Source organism: Bombina bombina, chromosome 11 (genome assembly GCF_027579735.1).
Source record: "Bombina bombina isolate aBomBom1 chromosome 11, aBomBom1.pri, whole genome shotgun sequence".
In the NCBI taxonomy this organism is placed as follows: Eukaryota; Metazoa; Chordata; class Amphibia; order Anura; family Bombinatoridae; genus Bombina; species Bombina bombina.
In genome coordinates this window covers 127,527,365-127,540,093 of record NC_069509.1, presented here as the reverse complement: position 1 = coordinate 127,540,093, position 12,729 = coordinate 127,527,365, and the positions used below count along the sequence as shown (strand labels likewise).

General features: G+C 40.0%; 1 protein-coding gene across 1 annotated transcript in view; it reads right to left on the bottom strand.

Annotated features, from left to right (window-relative positions):
* The window catches only part of IFT140 (intraflagellar transport 140), a 519,705-nt gene that overhangs the window by 340,438 nt on the left and 166,538 nt on the right, over positions 1-12,729 (bottom strand). Inside the window, exon 12 of the mRNA XM_053694547.1 lies at positions 7,141-7,268. Coding sequence (XP_053550522.1) covers positions 7,141-7,268 — 128 coding nt within the window. The remainder of the gene's footprint in view (positions 1-7,140; positions 7,269-12,729) is intronic.

Below are 12,729 nucleotides of genomic sequence, written 5' to 3'. Positions count from 1 at the left end.
CCCGTAGAAGGAGATCACTGCATTCAAATAGGCAATACTCTCCTCACATCCCTCTGACATTCACTGCACGCTGAGAGGAAAACCGGGCTCCAACTTGCTGCGGAGCGCATATCAACGTAGAATCTAGCACAAACTTACTTCACCACCTCCATCGGAGGCAAAGTTTGTAAAACTGAATTGTGGGTGTGGTGAGGGGTGTATTTATAGGCATTTTGAGGTTTGGGAAACTTTGCCCCTCCTGGTAGGAATGTATATCCCATTCGTCACTAGCTCATGGACTCTTGCTAATTACATGAAAGAAATCCTCATTTCTAAGGAATCTATTATTGTTCCCAAGAAGGGAACTCTTGTCGACGAGACAGGGAACTTTTTTCTATGTTCACCTTCCATCCGTGAGATCTGAGAAAGGCCAGAACGATGTTTGAGTGAGCCTTTGCCTTTGAAAGAGACGACGCTTGTATTAGAATGTCGTCCAAGTACGGTACTACTGCAATGCCCCTTGGTCTTAGAACCGCTAGAAGGGATCCGAGTACCTTTGTGAAAATCCTTGGAGCAGTGGCTAACCCGAATGGGAGGGCCACAAACTGGTAATGTTTGTCCAGAAAGGCGAACCTTAGGAACTGATGATGTTCTTTGTGGATAGGGATATGTAGATACGCATCCTTTAGATCCACGGTAGTCATAAATTGACCTTCCTGGATTGTGGGTAGAATCGTTCGAATGGTTTCCATCTTGAACGATGGTACTCTGAGGAATTTGTTTAGGATCTTTAAATCCAGGATTGGTCTGAAAGTTCCCTCTTTTTTGGGAACTACAAACAGATTTGAGTAAAATCCCATTCCTTATTCCGCCGTTGGAACTGGGTGTATCACTCCCATCTTTAACAGGTCTTCTACACAATGTAAGAATGCCTGTCTCTTTATTTGGTTTGAGGATAAGTGAGACATGTGGAACCTTCCCCTTGGGGGTAGTTCCTTGAATTCCAGAAGATAACCCTGAGAAACAATTTCTAGCGTCCAGGGATCCTGAACATCTCTTGCCCAAGCCTGAGCAAAGAGAGAGAGTCTGCCCCCCACTAGATCCGGTCCCGGATCGGGGGCTACTCCTTCATGCTGTTTTGTTAGCAGCGGCAGGCTTCTTGGCCTGCTTACCCTTGTTCCAGCCTTGCATCGGTTTCCAGGCTGGTTTGGTCTGTGAGGTATTACCCTCTTGCTTAGAGGATGTAGAATTAGAGCCCGGTCCGTTCCTGAAATTACGAAAGGAACGAAAATTAGACTTATTCTTGGCTTTGAAAGGCCTATCTTGTGGGAGGGCGTGGCCCTTTCCCCCAGTGATGTCTGAGATAATCTCTTTCAATTCTGGCCCAAAGAGAGTTTTACCCTTGAAGGGGATATTAAGCAATTTTGTCTTGGATGATACATCCGCTGACCAAGACTTTAGCCAAAGCGCTCTGCGCGCCACAATTGCAAACCCTGAAATTTTCGCCGCTAATCTAGCTATTTGCAAAGCGGCATCTAAAATAAAAGAGTTAGCCAACTTAAGTGCGTGAACTCTGTTCATAACCTCCTCATATGGAGTCTCTCTACTGAGCGACTTTTCTAGTTCCTCGAACCAGAACCACGCTGCTGTAGTGACAGGAACAATGCACGAAATGGGTTGAAGAAGGTAACCTTGCTGTACAAAAATCTTTTTAAGCAAACCCTCCAATTTTTTATCCATAGGATCTTTGAAAGCACAATTATCCTCGATAGGAATAGTAGTGCGCTTGTTTAGAGTAGAAACTGCCCCCTCGACCTTAGGGACTGTCTGCCATAAGTCCTTTCTGGGGTCGACCATAGGAAATAATTTCTTAAATATAGGAGGGGAAACAAAAGGTATGCCGGGCTTCTCCCATTCCTTATTCACTATGTCCGCCACCCGCTTGGGTATAGGAAAAGCGTCGGGGTGCACCGGAACCTCTAGGAACTTGTCCATCTTGCATAATTTTTCTGGAATGACCAGGTTGTCACAATCATCCAGAGTAGATAACACCTCCTTAAGCAGTGCGCGGAGATGTTCTAATTTAAATTTAAATGTCACAACATCAGGTTCAGCCTGTTGGGAAATTTTTCCTGAATCTGAAATTTCCCCATCTGACAAAACCTCCCTCATGGCCCCTTCAGATTGGTGTGAGGGTATGACAGAACAATTATCATCAGCGCCCTCCTGCTCTTCAGTGTTTAAAACAGAGCAATCGCGCTTTCTCTGATATGCAGGCATTTTGGATAAAATATTTGCTATGGAGTTATCCATTACAGCCGTCAATTGTTGCATGGTAATAAGCATTGGTGCGCTAGAAGTACTAGGGGCCTCCTGCGTGGGCAAAACTGGTGTAGACACAGAAGGAGATGATGTAGAACCATGTCTACTCCCTTCATCTGATGAATCATCTTGGGCAACTTCATTATCTGTGACAGTACTGTCCTTACTTTGTTTGGACGCTTTGGCACAATTATCACATAATTTAGAACGGGGAGACACATTGACTTTCATACATATAGAACATAGCTTATCTGAAGGCACAGACATGTTAAACAGGCTTAAACTTGTCAGTAAAACACAAAAACTGTTTTAAAACAAAACCGTTACTGTCTCTTTAAATTTTAAACAGAGCACACTTTATTACTGAATATGTGAAAAAATATGAAGGAATTGTTCAAAATTTACCAAAATTTCACCACAGTGTCTTAAAGCATTAAAAGTATTGCACACCAATTTTCAGAGCTTTAACCCTTAAAATAACGAAACCGGAGCCGGTTACAGTTTTAACCCCTCTACAGTCCCAGCTACAGCATTTGCTGCGACTCTACCAAGCCCAGAGGGGAATACGATACCAAATGACGCCTTCTAGGAACTTTTCCAACTATCTTCAGGTCCTCACACATGCATCTGCATGTCTTGCTCTCAAAAACAACTGCGCACTAATGGCGCGAAAATGAGGCTCAGCCTACAACTGGGAAGGCCCTTCCTGACTGGAAAAGGTGTCTAACATAGTGCCTGACGTTAAAAAACGTTCCCCAAGTTTATAAGTGTGAAATACCAGCATAAACATGTATAAAATGCCCAAATAAAGCAATCGATTTTGCCCATAAAAGTGTCTACCAGTTTTAAAGCCCATATTAAGCCCTTTATTCTGCTTGAGACTAAGAAAATGGCTTACCGGTCCCCATGAGGGGAAAAGACAGCCTTCCAGCATTACACAGTCTTGTTAGAAATATGGCTAGTCATACCTTAAGCAGAAAAGTCTGCTAACTGTTTCCCCCAACTGAAGTTACTTCATCTCAACAGTCCTATGTGGAAACAGCAAAGGATTTTAGTTACTGTCTGCTAAAATCATCTTCCTCTCACAAACAGAATTCTTCATCTTTTTCTGTTTCAGAGTAAATAGTACATACCAGTACTATTTTAAAATAACAAACTCTTGATAGTAGAATAAAAAACTACAACTAAACACCACATACTCTTAACCATCTCCGTGGAGATGTTGCCTGTGCAACGGCAAAGAGAATGACTGGGGTGGGCGGAGCCTAGGAGGGACTATATGGCCAGCTTTGCTGGGACTCTTTGCCATTTCCTGTTGGGGAAGAGATATTCCCACAAGTAAGGATGACGCCGTGGACCGGACACACCAATGTTGGAGAAATGAGAGTATATTTTCAAAAATACATTAAATTCACAAAGTAAAACATTAAATAATGTGTTAATAATGTGTTTTCAATAATATAGTACATTGAGAATTGAATTTTCAAAATACTTTTTTTGTTGTTTTTTTTCCATTTTCCATACTGTCCCAACTTTTTCGGAATTGGGGTTGTAAGTTAATCTTGTTATCTATCTTTATTTAACAAATGTGTGACTGATTATTTATGAAATTAAGTATTGTCATTTGTTCTTGGATGGTATATCAATATATATACGAAGATGTATATAAATCCTCTTGCACAAGGCTCATTATTAATATAATTTATTGTATTATGAATAGTTCATTATAATCACAAATTGGTTGCATTTAAGTGTATTTTGTTACAGTATGATCTATCTGAATCATGAAAGAAAAAAAAAGTGTTTTATGTCCATTTAAGAACACGATTAAAGTATGTCTCGGAAGCCACACATAATAGCTGGTCCCAAATGGAAACTAACACTGACCCAATCAGAGTCGTCTCACTCTGTGGGAATTAAACACATAGGGGCCGAATTATTAAGATAGGGGCGGACATGATCCGCTGTAGCAGATAATGTCCATCCAACATCACTAAATGTCAACAGCATACGCTGTTGTGTGAAATGCTTGTGCAATGCCGCCTCCTAGCAGGGGGTGTCGTATCCGATCGGGATGATTGCTGTTTGCCGCCTCAGAGGTGGCGAATGAGTTAAGGATTAAACACATAGAAAAAAGGGTGCCTCCTAGTGCAGGTAAACGAGATGACAACAACCCAAACAAATTACACAAAATAAGAACATAAATTAAAACCAGTGGCACTTAATAGCAATTAATTGCCACTAGTTTTAATTTATGTTCTTATTTTGTGTCATTTGTTTTTAATACAATGTTTATACAATATTTGTGCATCTTTTGGAGTCTTTTTAATTTGGAATCGTCCACTGATTGGGGCTACAGAGGATCCTTTTGCTGGTTGATAAGTGTGCTGGAAAATTAGTGAGCTGGGCCACGATAATAGCCTAGTTGGTGTTATTAGCACTGTTAGGTGCTTCCCAAATTGTGAGTACCCCTTCTACCATTGGGCCTTACTTGGGTTGTTGTCATCTTGTTTACCTGCACTAGGAGGCGCCCTTTTTCTATGTGTTTAATTCTAGATGTTTGAATTCCTGATTTCGTACTGAAAGGAGCAGCCTTCGTTTGTGCACAGTGCGCTGGGATACAGAGTTCTCAGCTTGTTTATCTAGGCATTGAGGCCAATTTAAAGGGACACTGTACCCAAAAAAATTATTTCATGATTCAGATAGAGCATGCAATTTTAAGCAACTTTCTAATTTACTACTATTATCAAATGTTCTTTATTTTCTTGGTATCTTTATTTGAAATGCAAGAATGTAAGTTTAGATGCCGGCCCATTTTTGGTTAACAACCTAGGTTGTCCTTGCTGATTGGTGGATAAATTCATCCACCAATCAAAAACTGCTGTCCAGAGTGCTGAACCAAGAAAAAAGCTTAGATGCCTTCTTTTTCATATAAAGATAGCAAGAGAACGAAGAAAAATTGATAATAGGAGTAAATTAGAAAGTTGCTTAAAATTGCATGCTCAATCTGAATCACAAAAGAAATTTTTTGGGTACAGTGTCCCTTTAACAAAGGTCTTGCGGATCAGGTCCGCAAGACCTCGCTGAATGCGGAGAGCAATATGCTCTCCGTATTCAGCATGGCACCAGCAGCTCACAAGAGCTGCTGGTGCAACGCCGCCTCCTGCAGACTCGCGGCCAATGGGCCGCCAGCAGGGGGGGTGTTAATCAACCCGATCAACCCGATCGGGTTGAATTGCAGCGATTCCTGTTCGCCTCATCAGAGCAGGTGTACAGGGTTATGGAGCAGCGGTCTTTAGACCGCTGCTCCATTACTTGCGTTTCTGGAGAGTCTGAAGTCCATTCGGAGCTTGATAGATAGGCCTCATTACCTTTGCCTTTGGGCATTGTGAGTATCCTTTTTCCTTACCCTTTTATTCCACCTAGTTCTATTGGGTACACTAGGAGGCGCCCTTCTTGTCTCTCTTTTTTATGGATGAGTTAAGGAGCAGCAGTCTTAAGACCGCATGCTTCTTAACGCCTGATTCCGTGCGGAAACAGCTGCATTCAGCTACATAAATCTACCCCATAGAATTGCAGGGTCTTTAGTGCTTAAATTAGAGCATGTATTTTCCCCCACTATGATGGCCCTTTACGTTAAAACCCATGGATTCTTTTGTAACATAAATTCCAGAAAAACTGACTGCTCAAATGCAAAAGAGAAGCATTTCATCTATATAATAATTATCAGACAGAATCTTAAGCATGCAATGTTTTAATATACTGTAAATGGCTCAGCAACAAATCCACAAAGCAAATATCAAATACAAACTGAGCACAGTTTTCTTTTTTACATTCTAAGCAAGATGATTACATAAGATACAGATTTTTTATAGTACAGAAGTCACTATGGGCCCTGGGCTACAATAAAACATAAATAAAGTATACAAAGTACAAAAGCCCAAAGCAAGTTGTACAAGTTTTACCGCACATGTACAGCAACTAATTCACTCATCTACCCTTTAATATGTGAGTGAAAATGTAATCAGGCACCCGCCATCCTAGCAAATTCTTCTATTCATCATGGAAAATAACCATTAGGTTATATGTTGCTTACATTTGGAGTACTGCACTTATAGCTGTACAAAGTGTGAAATAGAGCTTCGAGCTTAGTGTTCCATGAAAGATAGTGACCTGAATGTTAAAGTGATGGTGTCATGTCCATGGGGTAGCAGATGCTGTAATCTACCCCCGTAGTTTCCAGATCACTGAAAACATAAGTTAAGAAGCAGCAGTCTTAAGACCACTGCTCCTTAACTTAACCGCCACCTCTGAGGCGGCGGACAGCAATCATCCCGATCAGATACGATCGGGATGATTGACATCCCCTGCTAGCGGCCTTGCACAAGCATTTCACTAGGAATGCTTGTGCAATGATAAATGCCAACAGCGTATGCTGTCGACATTTAGCAATGTCGGGCGGACATAGTCCACTACAGCGGATCATATCCGCCCGCATCTTAATAAATCGGCCCACATGTGTGTGAACACAACTCTATAACCCCATGTGCTGCTGTCATAATCTTGTGTTCAATATTGAAGTTCCTATCAAAGAACTCAGCGAAGAAACCTAGCTAGGAATCTGGATCTCCAACATGTCCCCATTAGACCAGCCCCTAGAACAGAATGTGAATTGGTAGAAGAACTTAGCCCTGTGCTTCCTGTCATGAGAAAAAGGGGGAGTGGTTTCTTTATTACTGTCCATTCCCCCCTAAGGGGAGAGAGGAGAGCCTCCTTAGTTTGTCCTACAGCACATTAACTGAAGGCAGATATTTTAACCCACTATATACCTGAGCTTACCATCGAGACAGATTGAAGATCTTAAAGTGGGCAGTATCAGTTGTGACCGTCAGGAAGCTCCCACAAATATGCAACACACACGGGTTTCCTTCTGCCTCACTGAAGAGTAGACTCTGCTTCACAGTACCCTAAAATTAAATAGGAGGGTGACATTGAGTAAGATGCAATGGAAGTAAAGACACCTGCCCCCATTGCAAATAAAAAAAGCTTACTATAAAAAAAAATGTTGCCACTTCATGGGTAAGAAAATATAAGATGAGATGCAAAGCAGCTATGTAAAGCAGCTACTTGGTCATAGTTACATAACTTTTTAAAAGTTTTATGAATGCTTTATTTATAAACAGACCTCTTAGCTATCCTTAAAGGGGCATTAAACACTAAATAAATGCTAGATACAATGATGCATTCAAAGAAAAGATAAGTCTGAGAATAACAAGTAGATATTTAAAAAAAAAAAAATTATAAGCATTTTAAACATTGACAAAATAAGTGTAAGGTTTTGTGTCTATAAAACAATGGGAGCTGCCATGTTGTAACTTAGGTTACCTTCTCTGCTTTGGCTAGTTAGGGACAGTTATAGGTCACTAGAGTGTTCATCCAATGGCTGTGTCCCTTTAAAAAAACAACTCTGTAGATAATTTACAATAGTGTTATTCCCCATATGTGGTATTTGTATAACAGACTAAGATTAATATTTTGATTCCTTTTAAAATAAATAGAAACATTAGTACGTAAAAAATGATTTGCCTATATTTTCAGATTTTTTTTTCTGATTGGTTATCTGTTATAAATCACACTCTACATATCTATATGCCTTATTCTGCGCTAACTTCTATTTTTGCGAATCCGTAATTCTCAGAAGGTTTACATTGGTATCCTAAACAAGATCTACAATCATATTACTTAGAGACACAAATAGGTTAAAACCCAAACAGGACATAGTTCACCTTGGCAGTGTTTTATGAACAACTGGTTAAAATATCATCCGGTTAACTTTTATATTAATACACATAAAAAAGAAGTAAATGACCTAGGCCCCCCACCACTTCCAAACATATGTGTAAAACAAAAGTTCCACATACAGACATTTAATCTTCCCTCTACAATCTAATACCTACGCCCAATTCCCCTAATCCCCCAAGCGGAAAACTGTTTATCAGAGTATTGTTTATTCAGTGCATTCTACTCATGCACTTTAGACAAATACTAAGATTCTTTTCCGTTGCTACTTAAAGTGAAGGTAAACTTTGATGACTGAAAGCCCATTTTTTAAAAGTACTATTAAAAACAGGGGCACTTTCATTCATCAAAGTTTACAAATCAGCCGTTTTGAGCAGCTTCCCCCTCCTGGAAATCCTCTCTTCACACGTCAGCAATGACTAATCCGGCTTCCTCCAATCACAGCATGGCCTCAGGCAATAACCACTCTTGGGGGAAAGCCGTGATTGGAGGAAGCCGGATTAGTCATTGCTGACGTGTGAAGAGAGGATTTCCAGAAGGGGGAAGCTGCTCTGGCTGTGAAAAGAAAAAAAGGTACATTTTTAATCAAAACAGCTGCTTTGTAAACCTTGATGAATGAAAGTGCCCCTGTTTTTAATAGTAATTTTAAAAACGGGCTTTCATTCACCAAAGTTTACCTTCACTTTAAAGGGAAAGGAAAGTCAAACTTGCATGATTCAGATAGAGCATGTCATTTAAAAAAAAACAAAAAAACTTTTAAATTCACTTCTATTTTCAAATGTGCTTCGTTCTCTTGATATCCGTTGTCGAAAAATAATACGCACATATCCTACACTAGTGGGAGCTAGCTGCTTATTGGTGCCTGCACACTTTTGTCTCTTGTGATTGGCTAACTAGATGTGTTCAGCTAGCTGCCAGTAGTGCAATGTTCCTTCAGCAAAGGATAACAAGATAATAAAGCTGTCCCTTTAAACCCCAAAGAATAAAAAACACTTCCTAGGGCGTCTGATAAGTGTTGGAGGTATGGCTTAGATAAAGGCAACATGTTCCACATATGGTGGAAATGTAATAAAATTCAGGATTATTGGGGTATGATATTGGATCCTTTCTAGCAACCTACAACCATCTCTAGTCTTTGTAACTTGTTGGGAGAGATTAGGTGCAAAGTTAAAAGAGCTTTGTGCCATATTACTTAATGCTGCCAAGCAGCTAATGGCTTCTAATTGGAAAACAATTAATATACCCATATTTGAAACCTGGAAGCAAAGGGTACAAAGAATCCTACTGCTTAAAAGATATTATGACTTCAAATCAGGACATGTGAACGTATTTTATGATATTATGTTTTATTGGGAATCATTTTTGGGACAACATATTACATTATAAACTGAAATACACCCTCTTAACAGAGGGCCTAAATGCATCTCCCTAAGCCACCAACCAGCCGGCGCTACCCAGGGTGCTGAACCAGAAATGGGCCTCTCCTAAGCTTTACATTCCTGCTTTTTTAAAATAAAGATACCAAGAGAACAAAAAAAAATTGATCACAGGAGTAAATTAGAAAGTTGATCAAAATGTTATGCTCTATCTGAATCATGAAAGAAATAATTTGGGTTTCATATCTCTTTAAGGAAACAGCATAAATTGGGATGAATTATTTGCAACTAAAAACACAGAGGATAAACGGAGAACATTTAAAACTTTAATGAAAAAATATACACATACCACATGATTATAAAAGTAAAATAAATAAATCCAAGACAATGTGGTAGATTTATTATACTGCGGATGCAGCTGTTTTCTTGTGAGGCTTCAGGCTCGAGTCTTCTGATTGACCCCCCCCTGCTAGTGGCTATTGGCCGTGAATGTGCACTGCACAAGCATTTCACCAAAAATGCTTGTGCAATGTTAAATGCCGACAGCATATGCTGTCGGAATTTAGCGATGTCGGGTGGACATGATATGCTACAGCGGATGATGTTCGCCCGACATTTAATAAATCTACCCCAATGTGGCTAAATACAATTTGTTAAGAGAAATTAGGAAGAAAAAAAATGTAGGGCACTTAAAGGGATAATAAAGTCCAAATTAAACTTTCATGATTCAGATAGGGCATGTAATTTTAAATAACTTTCTAATTTACCTTTATCCTCAAATTTGCTTTGCTCTCTTGTTATTCTTAGTTGAAAGCTAAACCTAGTTAGGCTCATATGCTTATTTCTAAGGCCTTGAAGGCAGCCTCTCATCTGAATGCATGTGACAGTTTTTCACAGCTAGAGAGCATTAGTTTATGTGTTTCATATAGATAACACTGTGCTCACACACGTAAAGCTGTCAAAAGATCTGAGATAAGGAGGCAGTAAGCAGAAGCTTAGATACAAGGTAATTACAGAGGTAAAAATATTTCTATAACAGTGTTGGTTATGCACAACTGGGGAATGGTAAATAAAGGGATTATCTATCTTTTTAAAAAAATAAAATTTTTGGTGTTTACTATCCCTTTAAATAGTTCAAAGAAAATAGTACAATAGCAAAAGAGAGATCAGATAAGCCAAAAATTTAATTTTTTAAGTATATAAATGGGAAAATAATCTAAGAAGGAAAATATAGGTACATGTGAGATGGGTAGTATGATTAACAGTGAGTTAGTATACACAGTAGAGGAAGCAATGGGAGAGACATTGAAACAAACTAGGACATACAAGCCCATACCAATAACTAGGGTATCCTTAGATGACATAATGAAAAAACATAAATTATGCTTACCTGATAATTTCATTTTCTTCTGAAGGGAAGAGTCCACAGCTGCACTCATTACTTTTGGGAAATACAGAACCTGGCCACCAGGAGGAGGCAAAGACACCCCAGCCAAAGGCTTAAATACCTCCCCCACTTGCCTCATCCCCCAGTCATTCTGCCAAGGGAACAAGGAACAGTAGAAGAAATATCAGGGTGAAAAAAGGTGCTAGAAGAACAAAAAAAGTGCAGCCGCCTCATAGAGAAAAAACGCGGACGGGAGCTGTGGACTCTTCCCTTCAGAAATTATTAGGTAAGTATAATTTATGTTTTTCTTCTTAAAAGGGAAGAGTCCACAGCTGCATTCATTACTTTACCCAAGCTAGAGGACACTGAATACAACAACTGGAGGGTACAAAAGGCGGCCCCTTTGAAAGGCACCACAGTCTGAATTACTCAACACCCTAAAATTTAAAAACAAACGACACAGGAGAAAACCCGAGCCCAGGTAACTGCACACTAGTTACACCGTTGGCAAAGACCACTCAGCCCCAGAGTCTGTCAGCCCAAACAACCTCCGAGACTCCCAAGAAGGTACCCGGCCAAAGACAAAGACCGCATCTGCCCCCAAAAGGGAAACTAGACTCCAGGAAAAATCCAAAGGAACAGTTGCCACTCAACACATATAAAACAACCCATGGTTGTCTTACAATAACAACACCCAGGGAAACAAGCTCCCCAGAAACATAAGGACCGAGAAAAAAGGGTCCAAACACAGGGAAACATGTCCCAAAAAAGACTTGAGGAACACCCTCATATCCCTGATCCTGTACCATACCCTAAGGTACTCAAGGAAACCATAAGTCCCCCATCTCCTCATAACATATCTAGACCACAGACTAGACAGGCAGAGACAGTAGAAACAGGATAACTATCCCAGCAATTAGAAAAGAGCTCTCCAAAAAGAACCTCAAACCGCCTGAACAGGAACACTCAATGACCAGCTTTCAGGAGGAAAGCTGACTCACCATTGCTAACCCAAACCACCGAAAGGCGCTTCAAAGCTTATTAGCATACAGTCAAGAGCAATTAGCTGTAGCTGGGTACACCATCACAGTGCAAATAGCTGTAGATGGCTCCAACTGCAAACCTTCCAAGGGCTTACAGCCCTCTGAAAAGCAGGCCCCAAGGAGCGCCCCCTCCCAGCACTACCGCACCCGGTGTTCCCAGACGGACTCCCATCCAGGTACTGACCGGGCCTGACCCTGCTTAACTTCTGGTCTGAGTATTTCAAAAGCTGCTGATCTACTGGGATTTTCACACACAACCATCTCTAGGGTTTACAGATTATAAACATAATTTATAATTTATAAAAACATAATTTATATAATATTTAAGAACTTACCTGATAAATTCATTTCTTTCATATTAGCAAGAGTCCATGAGCTAGTGACGTATGGGATATACATTCCTACCAGGAGGGGCATAGTTTCCCAAACCTTAAAATGCCCATAAATACACCCCCTCACCACACCCACAAATCAGTTTAACGAATAGCCAAGAAGTGGGGTGATAAGAAAGGAGCGAAAGCATAAAAAAAAATAAGGAATAATTGTGCTTTATACAAAAAATCATAACCACCACAAAAAGGGTGGGCCTCATGGACTCTTGCTAATATGAAAGAAACAAATTTATCAGGTAAGTTCTTACATAAATTATGCTTTCTTTCATGTAATTAGCAAGAGTCCATGAGCTAGTGACGTATGGGATAGCACTAGAGAGGGAGGGATAAAATAAAGACAGCCAATTCCGCTGAAAAAATAATCCACAAACCAAATCAAAAAGTTTTAATCTTATAATGAAAAAAACTGAAATTATAGGCAGAAGAATCAA